General features: G+C 51.7%; 1 protein-coding gene across 1 annotated transcript in view; it reads right to left on the reverse strand.

Annotated features, from left to right (window-relative positions):
* Positions 1–10,556: 10,556 nt before the first annotated feature.
* Positions 10,557–16,249, reverse strand: part of LOC144180019 (uncharacterized) — a 45,675-nt gene continuing 39,982 nt past the window's right edge. Inside the window, exons 12-13 of the mRNA XM_077708427.1 lie at positions 12,149–12,232; positions 10,557–10,678 (exon numbers count right to left, since the gene is read on the reverse strand). Of these exons, the coding sequence (XP_077564553.1) occupies positions 10,557–10,678; positions 12,149–12,232 (206 nt within the window). The remainder of the gene's footprint in view (positions 10,679–12,148; positions 12,233–16,249) is intronic.

Consider the following 16,249-nt stretch of genomic DNA (forward strand, 5'->3'; position numbering starts at 1 on the left):
CTGTGTCACCTTTTTCCTTCCATAATTCATTTCCCACAACACCCTCAGCCTCCATGACATTGCCATGCCCATTGGCTCATGTGCAGTTACGTTGGGATTGCCAAAGATTGTTGCAAGGTTTTCATTGCTCTAGGTGGTATCACTTGTGTCCTGTGACTTTCTTGACTCATTCACAAGTGACTGTGGTAATACAGCACAGCCCTGCGAAATGTTGGGAGCGAGAACGGGTGTGGGAAGGGACTAACATCATATGGTGCCCGAGTGATGGCACGCCGGGCACACAAGAGGGAAGACCCAGACGCGCCGACACCCGCAACCGGTTACAAAGAGATAATTTCCATTTCCATGTACCGGGAGAACAGACAGACACTTCCGGAGCCGCACCGGTCGCTAACTAGGGAAGATCAATCAATTCTAAGACGAATCCAAGGAGGCTCACTAGCACACCCAACCCTAATGCACCGTATGTACCCAGAGCAGTACAAGGACACATGCCCTTTCTGCCAGCAAGCAAAAGGAACGCTGTGTCATTTAATTGCTGAATGCACCTTGATAAAATCACCGCTACCCGTTATACCAACCCCCTCCGCCCCAACCTCAAAAGAGCGATGGGAGATCCTCAGGTCCAGCCCCTCCATCAACATCCACAAGGCCATAGTGGCCCGTGGACGGGAGGTGTTGGCCTGGTTTGGGCTCTGAGAAGAAGGGACCACCCCCATCGGCGGCCGCCTCGAGGCAGCTACTCTTGTCAAATAAAGTTATACCTACCTACCTACCTACCTACCTCATATGGTGCACAAATGGAACTTGAGAGAGTACTGCAAGGCACATTGGGTGGTTGTCCAGACATTGCGAAGGGATGTGAATATTACAGAAGGTGGTGATCATCCTAGGGCTCACTTGTGGTAATTCGATTATCATCTCGGACACAGGGCTTCTGCAGAAATGACTGAGAGTTGTGGGGAGACTGGCTTGAGGGGTCGTAAGCTCACCCTGGTAGGGGATGTGCAACAAGATGTGGAGTGGTACAGCTTTGAAACATGAGAGGTTGTGGTGATGGCATTTCGGGGTGGCCACCTGTTAAATGAAACAGGTGCACCACACCACACCAATGATGCACCACACCCCAATTATGCAGGCTAGGCAATGATGTGGATGCAGGTTCTATACCGTTGTTTCGACCTGTCAACTGTTTTCCTCGTGTTGTCTTTATAAAGCCCAGTGACAGGGCGGGCAGCGGGTCAGAAAAATGAGTGCAGGGTGGAAAAATAGTGACATGGGTTGAGTCTTACGAAGACAAGTCTGTCGGAGAGAGTGAGCTCAGGTGATTTGGTTTGTCAGGGTGGAACAGCACTAAGACAGGACACAGTAAGGAAATACAGACACGGCTGCTGCCCTTGTAGTGAGAGGAAAAAGTGGGGATATGCTGCTCAGAGCAGGATACTCTACATACATCACTTGAGGGCCCAGTTCACTGGAAGTCTCCAGACTTTGTGCATCTTCTGAGATGAAGGAGAGGAGCCACTGGAGCACGTGACCTATTTGGTGTCAAGGCATGTGTCTTGCTGCCTCTGCCGAGTTGCTGCTCTGTGCTGAAACCTGTGGTTTTGGCCAGAGGACACATTTGAAGAGGTTGTGAAAGCCATGAAGGAGATGGTTAGGGGACTGACAACCATATGGTGCAATCTGTGCTGTGCAGCACAGTCTCATGGCTGGCATGGAAGAAGCTTCCTTTGTGTGGCGTGAACTGACTTTTTGGGTTTCACAGGAAAAAAAGCTCTCATCACTTGCCCGCGTGGAACGAAAACTCCGTGGTCGAGCGGTTTGGGTTGGTGTGTTACAAAGACGGTAAGATGCCTGCTACGCCTTAGGGAAACAAAGCCCCAAGATTTTCTCCCAAAATAAAACGCCCCTTAAAGGTTTATTCAGCTAATTAGCTGGGAAGTGTGCTCAGCCGCAAATAACGCACGTGTTTGTTTCGTGCAATCTTTGGACTGCGCATTCCTTGGAATCCTTCACACAGTGGAAGGGCACTGATTTTTAACACCAGAGCTGTTTAGGGGCTCGTAATGTCCGTTGATGTCCGTCACGCCAGGCAAAGGTACCCCTCTGAGCCGACAGAAGGCGCCACCGCCTCGACGGCCGTCCAGTGCGCGATCGCAGCTCGTGCACCGGGGCACCCCTACCTACGCTCCGATAAACTACCAGAGCTCCGGGAGTGAGCTTTGAGTACGTTTTCAGCTACCCCCGCTTCTGTGGGAGGTGGCCGCCGGCGTGCCGAAGTCAGCTGAACTGTTTCAGCAGATTTCCAAGGCGCGGAACTGCCTTTAATTTTTTAACAGTGGAGCCGTAAGCTCACGTACCGGAGCAGGAAAGAAATACAAAGAAAATGGCGAGCGCTCATGAGCGAGTGCGTCGCAGCGACCGCCGCGGCTCGCGCAGTGGCTTCTGTGCGCGTGCCAGTGGCGACTATTGCAAAGACAGCAAAAACGGAAAATTGGGCAAGTTGGTACATGTTCATAGTAACAGCGCTAACGACACGAGACAAAGAGAAGAGGGCACAAACACGGCGCTGTTTGTTCCCTCTTCTCTTTGTCTCGTGTCGTTAGCGCTGTTATACTATGAGCAAAGACAGCACGCCAGCACGCCAGCAAAGACAGCACGCCCGAACGCCAGCCAACGTGTCTCGCATCGGCTCCCGGTTCACTTCGTCAAACCGTGAGTTTTGCTCAAAGGACCAGCCTTTACGAGTGACCAAGCGATTCTTCAAGTTACCGTCTACCCGTACATACCAGTTTCGACCACCCTCGATTAGAGACTGGACAATTATAATGGTTTTTGTGCATCGCTGCCGCTAAGCCTACGTGCATCGGCGCGGCGCCAGCGCTCGAGCCAGCTACTCCGCGGGGCTCGCGGGAGAACTTGCTCGTGGCGTTCCTTTCGCGCCAGGCCTCATGTCGCACACCGGCAACATTCTCCGGCCTCCATTTCTTCAAATCGGCACCCAACAGCCCGCGATGATTGAGCCACCAGTGGGAACCCAGACCAGTAATGAATACGTCGAAGAAGAAGGCTGTTCTACCCAAATGGACCACGAAGAAGCCGACGACGATCCAACCGGCGGCTGGAAAACCTGGACACGTGTCAAGCCAAACAAGAAAACGGCCATCACGAGACTGGATCGGGTAAGTAGGCCCCGCTCCTTGCTCTTGCTAAGACCGCTCTCGAAAATAAGTGTTAAAGATATTCCCAAAAACGCACTAGCAATGCTTATCGGCGCATCAGCTCCCTCAGCGGAACTAGCTGAGCTCGCAGCTCATCGATATGATGTAGCAGGTAATAGCATCCAACTGACTGTGTACGATCCTGCACATGCCTCCAAGCTAAAGGCTACCACTCATGTCCGCTTTATGCATCACTCCCAAGAGATCATCGTCCCTGTTGAAATCAAGGCATCTCCAAATCGTCCCAATACATCCCGCGGGGTTATCACAGTTGAAGCAGGTGATTCAAATGAAACAATTCTTCAGTGGCTTCGCTGCGAGCAGGCGGACATCTTGGCTGTCCAACGCATTGGAAAGACCAATCGAGCAGTCCTCACCTTCGATTCACCTACACTCCCTCGAGTGGTCAAATATTACATGGCCATCGTACGGGTTAGTCCATACGCCCCTAAGCGAATGGTCTGCTTCAACTGCCATAACATCGGACACATGTCTAAATACTGCCCCAAGCAACCAGTCTGTAGAAACTGCGGCCGCACCCACAATCAGGAAGAGCCTTGTGAACGTACGCTCTTCTGTGTGGCCTGTAAAGAAGATGGCCACTTGGCCCTAGACCCGAAGTGTGCCAGCAGAAAGGCGATCCCGCGACAGCACACTCAGCGCGTTCAGGACGGGGTTTCTTGGGCGGACTGCGTACGTGGACAATCTAAATCTGCTCCAGAAAGCGGGATGCAATCCCAAACTGTGAAGTCAGATGCGACCTCAGCCGCGACCTCTATTAATGAGGCTATTTTGGCACAGCTGGACAGCCTGCGCTCTGAACTCCGTCAGCTGCGAGAGGAGAACGCGCAACTCAAGGAGGAGATTGCCACGCTCCGTCAGGGTACTCCTCACCAGTCGCAGCTACAACGAAAGACTGATTCATCCAAGCTTCCTCCGAAATCAGCGCAACGTATGCGCCCGAACATTTCGACGACCCAGCGCCGTAGTCGCAGTGCTAGCAATAAACGAACCCCGACATCTCAACAGCATCCAAAGGAGAGTACGGATTTTATGCAAATCCTTAAGTTCATTCGCGCGGATCTTCAACAGGAACGGCGTGAACGCCAAACGGATATAGAAAGGCTCCGTGCTGTTTCCGACAGTTACGCCTCGGAAACAAAGGCCATGCTGCAATTAATTACCAGTAAACTCCCGGGACTGCCCAACGAGGTTGAACCGCCCCCTAGAAAGGTTGCACCAAGAAACGCGCTGACTCAATGAAGCACTCCCTTAAGATACTACAGTGGAACTGCCGTAGTTTTACTCAAACCAGCTCCATACTTTCAAACCGCACCCCTCACATTTCACCCTTCTTAGTTCTACTTCAGGAAACGCGGGTCACTCCTCAAGTCTATGGCTTTACGACTTTTACAGAACCTTCAATTACGAGAAGGGGCCCAGGCCGTAGACCACAATGCACGCCCTCAATTATTGAACAAACGGCGGTCCTGGTCAGATCAGACCTGGGTTGTTACAAAATTTCTGTCCCTGGCCAAAATTCAGAACATCATGAGGCTGTCATCGTCCACCTTCGCCTCCCGGACGGCAAGCCACTGATTGCAGCCTCGGTTTATTACAGACCAGCAACTGGCTCTCAAAAATCTATTGCGTACCACTGGCTTCGGCACTTGGTATCTAAATATCCGAGAACACCGATAATTATCGGCGGGGATTTTAATGCCAAAAGTACGACCTGGGGTTACGCTCAAACAGATGGCCGTGGTGCCCGCCTCGAGGAAACCTCGGAAGACTGTAACCTCATTATCATCAATGATCCTATGCAACACACGCGGATTGGCCTACATCCCAAGCAACAGAACTCCTCCCCAGACCTTACTTTAGCTTCGCCTGGCATTGTCAGAGACTGGAGCCCCTTTACAACAACGTGGGGCAGCGATCATTTTCCTATTCTCATCACTCTTAACGGAAAACGCTTCCGAACACGCCAGCGCCTATCCCGAATCAATTGGACAACCTACCGGCACATGTCCTCTTTGTCCACGCCTCAATCACTCGAACAGATCATTACTACTTTCCAGGAAGCCAAAGATCTGTCTGGTGAATACATTGACTGTGACGACAAAACCCCGGCTATGGACGCCCACATGGCGAACCTGTGGAAGAGAGCTCAAACTCTTACCACCCAGTACCTTGCTAGCGGGAAACGTCACCGTGATCTCCTCAAGATAAGAAAACAATACAAGCTAATTAGGGAATACCAACGCTCGCTCGCCAACGAACAATGGCACAGCCTCTGCGCAAGACTCGGCAAGGAACGCGGCCTCTCCAAGTTATGGCAGGTGTACCGTGGGATGTCCGGCAAGCGTAAGCATAAGTCTACGCTGTTCTCCACACTCACTCTAAAGGACACCCCTGAAGCTGTAGAACAGCAGCTCATAACTACGTTTTTTCCCCACGCTTCCGTCACTCCTCATCCCCCTCTACGCCTGTTGAGGAGCTAGATCTCCCCTTCACTTTTGCGGAGCTCCAGGCTGCCCTCCACCAAGGCAAACCACGTTCGGCGCCGGGCCATGATGGGCTAACTTGGCAGCACCTTTGCAACCTGGATGAAGCTACCCACCTAGTGCTTCTGGACGTTATCAATGACCTTTGGGCTACAGGGACCGTTCCGGACAACCTCAAGCTCACGCTCGTCCATCCCATTCCAAAGCCTAACAAAGACCCCTCCAACATGGCTAACCTTCGGCCCATTTCCTTGACACCAACAATCTGCAAACTCATAGAGCGCCTCATAAATAATCGCATGAAACACTACATGGAATACGTCCGGCCATGGCTCCACCCATCACAAACTGGCTTCCGACCACACCTGGGTACCCACGACTGTTTATGGTTGCTGCGACGAGTGATCAATCGCACTTCCACAGCAGGCAACCCCGACTATGTCCTTGCCATTGACATGCGTAAAGCGTTTGATCGCGTGAGCCAAACTGCAATCCTTACAGAATTGGCACAAGCATTCCCAAGCCAGCGAGCCCAAAACTGGATCCGGTCCTTTCTAGACAACCGCCCCATACGTCTGGGCGCCACGCACCCAGGATGGAGCCCCAAGACCTATTACCTGGACAGGGGCGTGCCTCAAGGCTCTATCCTTGGACCTGCGCTTTTCAATTTGGCAATGGCCCGTGTAGCACGGCAACTAGAAAAGGATTCTGCTGCACGCTTCGCGATCTATGCTGATGATCTTACTGTATGGACCGAAGCTGCAGACTACACATCAACTGAAGACATGATCACTGAGTTGCAGGCCGCAGCTCACAGCCTCACGTCGAACCTTCCAACGTTAGGGCTAGACTTGGCTCCTGAAAAAACAGAGTTTTTGGTGGTGCACGGACGGCATAAGATACCTCCTGATATGCACCACACCATCTATCTGTCTGACACACCAATTAGGTCTATGTGCGGCAAAATTAGACTGTTGGGTATCCCATTGGCCAGTCACAACAGCGCACAGTGCTGGATAAAGCAACTTCGATGTACCTGGAAGCCAATGCTTCATATAATCTCTAGAATGTCAAATAAGTACGGAGGGGCCCAACAAGCGGCTTGCATTATCCTAGCACGAGCAGTGGCTCTAGGCCGCCTTCTCTACGGCGCCCCTGTATATACCCTCTCAAACAGTCACAAGAAGCAATTAGCAGTACTACACAGGGCCACGCTCCGAACAATAACTGGTTTGCCGCGACATACCCGTATAGATGCCCTCGAAAAGGCCGCTCCTCTGCCTCCTGTGGAAGCCCTGCTTTCTGAAGCTGCCCTCCAACACGAACAACGTCGATCTCTTACGGGTCAGGGAGCGGCGCTCGCAGCGTGGGATGCTCGAACCATGTTGCCACCACCACTGAGTCCGGCACCGCCTGCCCCCTGGGAAAGGCCACTTCTGACATCGCCACATCAGCGACCTGGCATTCCCAAAGCAAGGAGGTGTCATCGCCAAAAAGCCCTTTGTCGCATCCTGGGGGCGAAGCTCCCAGATGAAACTGACATTTTTACTGATGCCAGCCTGGACCACCACCGAATGGGCCTCGCGTGGCATTGTTCAGCACGACCCGAATTTGATGGTTCCATTACGAAACATATACTTTATCCGTCTCCCACTGAAGCCGAACTGTGTGGCATTCTCCATTCACTGGACCATCTTACCTACAACGTCTCTGCTCCACTACCTGCCCGCATTCGCATTCTCACTGACTCCAAAAATGCTATTGACGAGTTCAACAAGGCTTTCTCTGACCATCCTACTGTCCACCAGGTTCAAGCTATGGTCAACATACTCGCTCAGAATGGCACTAAAACTCGCCTGGCATGGATACCGGGACACATGATGCAGGGATATGGCAACCAGACCGCGCACTCTGCGGCTAGGGAGAGCCTTCTCGTAACCCCTCCGCTGGATGACCAATCCCCTGCTGCTGTCTCGCCCACCTCCTTTCGCCTGCAGCTGGACCACGCTCGCCACGCCCGCCGATGCCGCCTAGCATCAAGCACTCCGCTTGGCTACCTACACGGCGTCCCTTCCCTACCACGCCCAGCCGAAATTTTCATTAATAAGACTCTTGCGAACGCTGCTGTCACTCCTCACATAATATACAAGTGGATTCACCCTGGGACGTCACCATCCCCACGTTGTCCGCACTGTTTAGCGACTTCTATCGCGGACCTAAACCATTTAATCTGGCACTGCACTGCATTCTCAGACCATCGATATATTATCGAAAATGCACTCCCAAATGGTTCTTCACCAGCTAATCCCCCATACCATGACCCCCAATTCCTTGCCGCGCTAGGCACTTTTTCCCTTGAGAGCGGTCTGGCTCGAGTAGTGTGAGCCGGGGCCTACAACCCATTTGGTCCCTCAAACTGGACAAGGAGATCCTCAATGGACAATTAGATCCTCTACGGCCCTTGGAAGATTCAAGTAGTGTTAATCCTCCCTCCCTGCTATTCCCATTTCCCCCCTCTGGCCAACCGGCCGTCCCATCCCAATAAAGGACTTTACTACTACTACTTTCCCAGAGGAAACACCACCTTCCTGGACAACCACAGCGCTTTTTGGTTGTCCACGAGGCGATTTCTTTTTTCAATTTTTTTTTAATTATCTAGTTTTTAAATATTTCGCTCGGTTATAAAGATCTCCATTGCGCTATTGTAACGGCGAAATGTGTTAACTTTGCCGATTATATGCATTTTCGCGAAAGTGTGGGGCGTTACGCGGTTGGCCCGCTTTCAAGTTTTCTGTCGTGGGGCTTTTTAGCTTAATATTCGTGTTTTTGGAGATGTGCGCCTATTTTGAGAAATTGCGAAAAGAGCTCCGCTGTTCGACGACCTCAGAAGCCCAGAGATAGGATCGCGGCTCTTGGCGCGAGGAATGTGCGTTCATTTTGAGCGAAACGGAAGATGTGTTGGAGTCGTTCACTCGTGCGGGGGACATCCTCAGACAAGGACGTCCTGGGCACGGGCATCCAGCTGTGCCAGGAAGATCATCTGTAGCTTCCAGGCTGGAGTTCAATACCAGGAATCTGTTTTACCCGAAATTTTTCGCTTAGCTCAATTTTACCATTCCTTAAATAAAGTTGATTTCATAACTCTCAGGGTGGTCAGGGGGGGGGGGGGGGGTAGGGAGTTCAAGAACAAGAGCAACCGAAAGCAAAAAAAGAAAATGTGGCTGGCGATTGCGGTACTCCCTAATGCGAAGTTTGTGCGCAGCTAAACTGCCTTAGCAAGCGAACGCACACCATTGCTGAGGCAGCACTCACTCGTGGGTTCCTCGACGGCAGCGATGGTGAGCCTCTGCGTAGGCGAAGCAAAGTGCGCCCCAGGAAGGGACCGTCCGTCCTACCAATTAGGTCTCCGACGCGGCGCGTCAAAAAGATTAGCAGTGGCTTAGCTCGGTTATGCCAGGATATACGTACCGTGAGCTAAGGTTCAGCTGGTTATTCTTAGCTTTCCTATTTGTCTAGGATTAGCTTGATCATCGTGCTTACTGCTGCTTCAATGACACACACACGGTATATACGCACTATGGGACACGTATATATTTATCAAGCGGCTCTGGCGCAGCGTCACCAATCGCCCCAGAGCTAAGCTTCCACAGGCGCACGCCGGTGTTGCTGCGACGCACGAGCCATCGGTTCCACACCCGGCCACCCCTCGCATGATCACTAAGTGAACCGGGCCGCCACGTGCGCAACGGAGGTCGGCGAAGACGCTGGGTGCGTGGGGTGAGAGACGCCGGGCAGCGAGCAACATTCTGTGCGCCATGTGACGTCACTGCTCCTCGCGCATGCGCAGCACAGCTCTCCAGGAGCCACGCAAGACTGCTCAACCTAGGCCAGTGTAGCTCATGCCACAATATCTGGCAGATTGGATGCGCGCGGGAGCGGCGACGAGGCGGATCATCCGGCAGACAAACCGGCTCTCCGGGCAGAGACGCGTGCGGGGACGCATCCCTTTCCGCTCATGTGCTCGACCTCCTGAGGAAGTGAACGTCACGCGCACGCTTCCCCCCCTCACCCCCTTTCGCCAAGCGTCGCACAGACCAGCTTATCGTGCAGGCACAGCATACTGCCCCCCCCCCCCCCCCTCTTTTTTTCCACACTTCCCTTCTCAGTTTTCTTTCTGTCCTCACTCGCTCGGTTTCAACGCCGTCGCTGTGCCCGTGGCCGTCGTCGCCGCCAAAGTGCAGTAGCGGCGGCGGCAATAAAAAAAAAAAAAAAAAAAAAGAACGGTGACATGTTCAGCTCAAAGTCAAAGCGGACGCTCCTCAGACGTAAAACACAAGGAAAAGCTCTGCATTTCCCTCTCCCTACATGTCCACGTGTGCATGTGGAGACGAAAGGTTCAAGCGCCAGCGACTTGTGCGCACCTATAGCCGGCGAGCATAGGAGCGCACTGTGATGAAACAGTATGCAACATTAAAACCGTCGCATATTCTCCCTCAAACTCACCGACGCCACAGCCTCATCTAGCAACACATTTGTGCCCACACGTTTGGACACAAAAGCTCAGACGTTCTCTGCAGATTCGTATACCATTGTACTGGAAGAACACCACTCCTTGTGCTTCATTAAAAGCTTAATGCCTTATATATTTTGGTAAGCAGAAACGACACGTAAACAAGCGGTGCTCTGGGGCGCTGGGTACTTCTATTCAACCACTGCTTATTGACTGCCTTCAATTGCGACTCCGCCAAGTTACCCCAGCTGCCGCAAGATTTTTGTAGGAAACACGCAAGCCGCAACAGCGTTGACGCCTGGGAAAGGCATTTAATCAAGACTTGACGCTCCCGAACGGCGATGGCGTGCCCTTGGCTCCGTCCGATCCGTAACTGGACGAGGAGGCGGCGCTTTTGACGTCCGAGGGCGAACTCTGCGGTCTTGACACTACGGAACCTGAGTGATGAAAAGAAGACACGGTTGGTTCATTGCGAAATTCCCGTCTCAAGGGCAACTCCGAATACGATACATTAGCGGAATGCTGGAACAGGAGCGCAGACAATGAGCTTGGAAAATTGCGCCCGGAGGAACGGAGGTAGGAAGGGAAACTTTTATCATGAGCACGGTGCTACGCGAGAGCAAAAGTCACTTTACAACAGACAGCTCATTTGCGATGGTCTCTCAGCGAAGTGACCGCGTTTCAGGCAGATTCGAACGAGATTGCAGTGCTATATGTGGAGCAGCTCCAATTTAGTTCTGTGTGCTGAGGGAAGCGTGTGTACATGGTACGTTTCAACAGGCACGTACACACGCTGAAAATGATCCGCAAAGGCACAAAATTTTATTACAACGCCCTTTAGCAGTAGCTTCGAAAAGACGTTCACTTAGGGCCAGCGATTTGTGGGCTCCCTTATTGCGCGACGGTGTACGTATACAGTGACTATTTTTGGATAATTCTGCGTTGGTGAATGCTGACTCTGTGGACGGGTGAAGGGAATAAGTTAAGAGATTTGCCTAGAGCTTTCGATGAATGTGAAGGCGAAAGCCCAGTTAGATTTTCTGTTGATCTCCTGATGAACTTTCTGTTGAAATTACACATTGCCCTCGTTGGGCCACTGCTGCAAACTACATTCAACGCCGCTTCCTCCCCACCGTGGTCGATTACGATGGGCGGCATTTCGAGCTGCCCTAGCCTCTTCCGCCGTGACGTATTTTCTCGGTATGCCCCGCCCACGACTAGGTCCAACCATAGTGAGGTGGAATGAAGCTTCAAACCCATGGGTTCCCGAAAGTTCCACTGGCGCCGCCGCTGACCCTTCCCGCTTCCACTTGCGCCATTAAAATCCAAACATCATCATCATCATCACCACCACCTTCCCTATTCTTCCTCAGCATAGAGTTCTCCCCAGCGCCCCCACAGCGCTTGCCCTCAACGCCCCTACCGCGCTGTTGCTGCGTTTCCCTCCTCTTCGACGTCCCGCCGTTCACTTTCCTTCAACTCTCCGACTGCGCTCCGGCGCCATTTTTTAGAACTCTCCTTCGGCACTGCTGCTTGATTTTCCCGGCACATGCTGCGATTTTCTGTACCTCACAACGCAACCTTGAAACGTAGAGATCCAATGCTTTCGCCTTACAAAATTCTATATTCGTCCACCAAATGGAGCAGCCGAAAAGTTGTTGGAATTACTACCAGCAGTGGCTTGCACGAAGAGGGAGGTAGAAGCGAGTATATCAACCACGTGCCCGTCACTATGAACACGCTCCAGATCGTTAACACCAGTCACTGGTGTTCACATCGTGTGTACCCTTACGAAATCATTCGCGCGAGGAATTAGACGCGAAATCCTGTCCTCTTGTTTTCGGCATCGCTGTACGCCCTGCGTTTTCAAGTGCAAGGAGGAAACAGTCACGACAGGCGTCGGTCACCTTTAGCAGGCGATGGTGATTCCACCGGGCTCTCGCTGCCAGCCTGGAAGCTGCCAGCCAGACTGGAAGATTGCGGTGCTGTAGCTGCAAAGACACGAGAATACGATTTTGGCTCTTCGATGTTGCAGGAAAGAGACTGCAACTTGTAATGCACAAGTCGCCGTGTAAACGCCGACCGCATTTTATTGTGGAGGCATTGTGCGCCTCCTGGGGTGAAAAAGTGAAAAACTTTAGGCACTGTGAGCACCCCTTGTGACTCCTTAGCGCACGGGTGCCGAAGGCTGCCGAATGGAGAAATTAAACACAAAACGCGCACGCGCCCCCGAGGCTCCATAGCGCCTACCTCGGGAGGGTGCCGACAGGCGGAATAAAACACTAAGCGGGTGGGCATACCTCGTGGCCCCGTAGCGAGTGAGCGAGAGAGAGCAAACATTTATTTCTGAGTGAATAAACTGGGAGAGGGAGATGCCTTTGCCCTGCAGTGGACGTAGATAGGCTGGTAGTGGTGGTGGTGGTGATGATGATGATGATGGTTATGAACAAGCTTTATTGTGTCCGAAACTGGTGGAAGGAAGGGGCGGAATGGGACGTTCCGCGGGTCCTTTCCCATCAGATTGCGGCCAGTAGCCCGCGGGCCCTTTACCCCCGTGGCCTAAAATGGCCCCTCGAGCAGATTACAAATTACACTAAATTAAATTTGCGGATAGCGGGGCCTTTTTACGATGCTACAAAGTGTTCTTTGGCCGCCCATTCCAGTATCGAAATGACACTGGAGGGAGCACGGACAAAAAGCCGTTAAGGCTTGGCTAGGACTGCACCTCTTTAACAACAGCATACAGTAAATATATTCGGACATATAGCAGCATGTGCTAAAAAAATCCATTGTACAGGTAAAAATTGCTTACATTCTTCAAGTTTCACCAAAGCTCACGCGATTGGTCGAACGCGCCGCGCTGCGCCTGAACCGCAACAATTATGTGCGAAAGGGCGAGGTTTTCACGTGTGCATGCAGCTTCTGTACCGGTTCGTTTCAGATTGATACGAGGTTCGCTTCGTGCAAGATGCCCGTATACCTGGAGTATAGTAAAAAAAGATTTTTTTGGTGACATTTTGATTCGCACTATCGTAACTGCACGCCATGGTAGCCAGGCAGTGTGTCACTTGTCATGTTCTTGCTTTGGTGAAATTGTGACTTCCTGCGTGTTTTAGATGCAAAGCACCTCTTGCTCTCGGCTCCGTCGTCCATCCATCCGCCGGCCCAGGAAGACTCCGGCAACTCTGCCGCTCCAGGAGCCCTTTAAGGGGAAGCGTGCTCGTCTCGTGCCGGCCCAGGAAGACACCGGCAACACTCGCTCCAACATCTCATGGTCGGGGCTATGTCCCTCCCTTGTTGTGGCGCCGTCCACACCCCCACTGCGCATGCTTGGCTCATCTCCGGCCGGCCCAGTAAGACACCGGTAACATTGTCGCTCCAGGAGCCATTAAAGGGCAAGACACCACCGGGCGTTCAGCAAGCCGAGCATGCATAGTGGGGGTGTGGACGGCGCAACAACGACAAGGGAGGGACATAGCCCCGTCGCATCTAATAAAATCACACCATCTTCCCGTAGGGGAACCCTGAGTAGTATGCGAAACAGCCACAATTTCAACGCAATTTCCCATTTCGTAGTTCCGGTAAGTGAAAAGTGTGGTAGTTACCATGGAAACCAAACTGTAAATATGATGGTAGTTACGTACCTGAACCTAACGGAAACGACAAACTGAAAAGTAATGGACACTTGAATCGACCCCATGGCTGCTTTGCAAACTACTCAGGGTTCCCCTACGGGAAGATGGTGCTATTTTTTTTGCTTTTGCTTGTTTGATTTCGGTGCACAGATGAAACTTGAAGACTGTAACCAGTTTTTATCTGTACAATGAATTTTTAGCACATGCAGCTTTATGTCCGAATATCCGAATTGTCTGTACGCTATTGTTAAAGGGGCGCAGTCCATGTCAAGCATTAGGGACTTCTTGTCTGTGTTCCCTTCAGTGTCATTTCGATAGTGGAAATACAATGGTTTGATTTCGCTTTATTTGTATGCTTTGTAGATGGCTCTATTTGAGCATTCCTGTCCGCTAAAGAGACCACTAGATGTGCATTTTTGCAGCAAGCCCTAATTCATCCCACATGGTTACCTGATAAACAACTACTACTTTAAGTACGGCACCCGTGTTCTTTATCCGCACACAGAGTACAAGTTTCCCAATATGCTGGAAGCCTGCAGGCCAAAAATATCAAACGGAGAACTCAGCCTTTTTATGCTGTCCGAAACCAGAACCTGGGAAACGTGAATTTCTTTGGATTTCTTTCACTAACAGAAATAAGCTAGCTGTGTTTAATGCGATTATTCTTCTGAAAGGCTGTTAAAGATTGTTTCCTCAACGCTTTGGCAACGATTACTTTAAATAATCTTACCGCCACGATCGCCTCGGTCTAACTGCAAATCCCTATTGTGGTAATTGTGGATCGTCGGAAACAGTAGAGCAAGTCCTTCTAAGAGTGTTTGGCACACATCCAGGAAAGAAATCACCTCGCACGAAAGATTGAGTGCCTCAACTACGGATCTACATCTTTGAAAGGTCTCCTTGAACCCTGGCCCTCTCCATCATCTTAGAGAAAAGTGTTGGTTGCCTTATTTGACCATGTACACGAAATCGGCGTCGCAGAGACAGTCTAGAACTTCACCTGTGAGATCGCGTGAACTTACGTCACCACACAAAGCTTCGTGTTCACTTTTTCTTTAAACTTCTTTTTTTCCCCTCTCTTCTGCCCTACTTCTTTTAAGGCCTTTATTCCCTTCTCCCCAACCCCGCACAGTAGCATGTAGGCGGGAGCATGTCGGCAAACCTCTCTGCTTTAATCTAATAAAGTGCTCTCTCTCTCTCTCTCTCTCTCTCTCTCTCTCTCTCTCTCTCTCTCTCTCTCTCTCTCTCGCTTCAACGATCCGTGCGTTTTGGACATTACCCGTCTTATCCACTGCTTAAAATCGCCTCTGGAAGAGAGGAACCGTGCACATTTGATTAGAATGAAAAGCAATACTTCATCTCATACCCGCCGCGGTGGCTGAGTGTATAAAGCGTTGTGCTAGTGCGCTCAAGGACCCGGGTTTGACCCCGTCCGTGGTGGCTGCTTTTCTGACGGAGGCGAGAGGCAGAAATTCCCGTGTGTCGGGAGGTCAGCGCGCGTTAAGAAGGTAGTCACAGTCAATCCGGAGTCCTTCACTACGGCGGGCCTCATAGCCCGGGTGTGGCTTCGGCGCGTTAAATCCTCCAAATACGAATTTCTCCGATACTCCACCACGTGCGCAGCGCATTAAAAATTACGCCCACCTCCCCCGCGGGAACCCTGCTGTGATGCGACGCTGAGGGGGGTTCAAGCGCAAGCGGAGAGCAACCGTCGACCGAAAGGCCGCCGGAGAGCGGCACACCGGTTATATGCGCAGCGCGCCCGAAGGAGAGGAGACCGCGGAGAGAGAGATAGTGCCGCGGCTATGACGCAACACAATCCACTTTAATCCAATCCAATCCAAGCCAAGCCAATCCAATCCAATCCAATGCCCCTCGCGAGAGAGTGTTCGCTGTCGGAGGGGAGAGGGGGAGAGTGGCTGCGGACAACAACAACGGACGCACGCAGGAAGGACAGGGCCGCCGACAAGAGATGCTCTCAGCGTCGCATCTAATATCACCAGTTCCTTTCCTTTTCTTTTCCCACAAACCACAACCGCCAGGATGAACCGTGGGAATATTTTATTGTGACTGGCCGGTATCAGCTGTTATGCAACTATTCGTGATCATCGCAAACAAGGGACGAACGAGATTTTCTGATCATCTGCAGCCACATTTTGGCTCCTTCCTACCGTGAATCCCCGTCGTCCGTTTCGCTCTGCATGCCCCAGGTGGTTCCGTCGTTCCAAGATCAGCTTGCGCTGGCTCGCGCGTCCGAATCGGCCGCCATTTTCCCACAAGAGAAAATTGTTCTCATTTATTTTCAAAATAACCAGGCAAGTGCTGTCGTCGTTCCCGGTGTCAAACAAAATTGACCTTCGTGTGAAGTTTGAG

The sequence above is a fragment of the Haemaphysalis longicornis genome, unplaced genomic scaffold, assembly GCF_048455015.1.
Source record: "Haemaphysalis longicornis isolate Haplotype H1 unplaced genomic scaffold, Haemaphysalis longicornis Haplotype H1 scaffold_4, whole genome shotgun sequence".
Lineage (NCBI taxonomy): Eukaryota > Metazoa > Arthropoda > Arachnida > Ixodida > Ixodidae > Haemaphysalis > Haemaphysalis longicornis.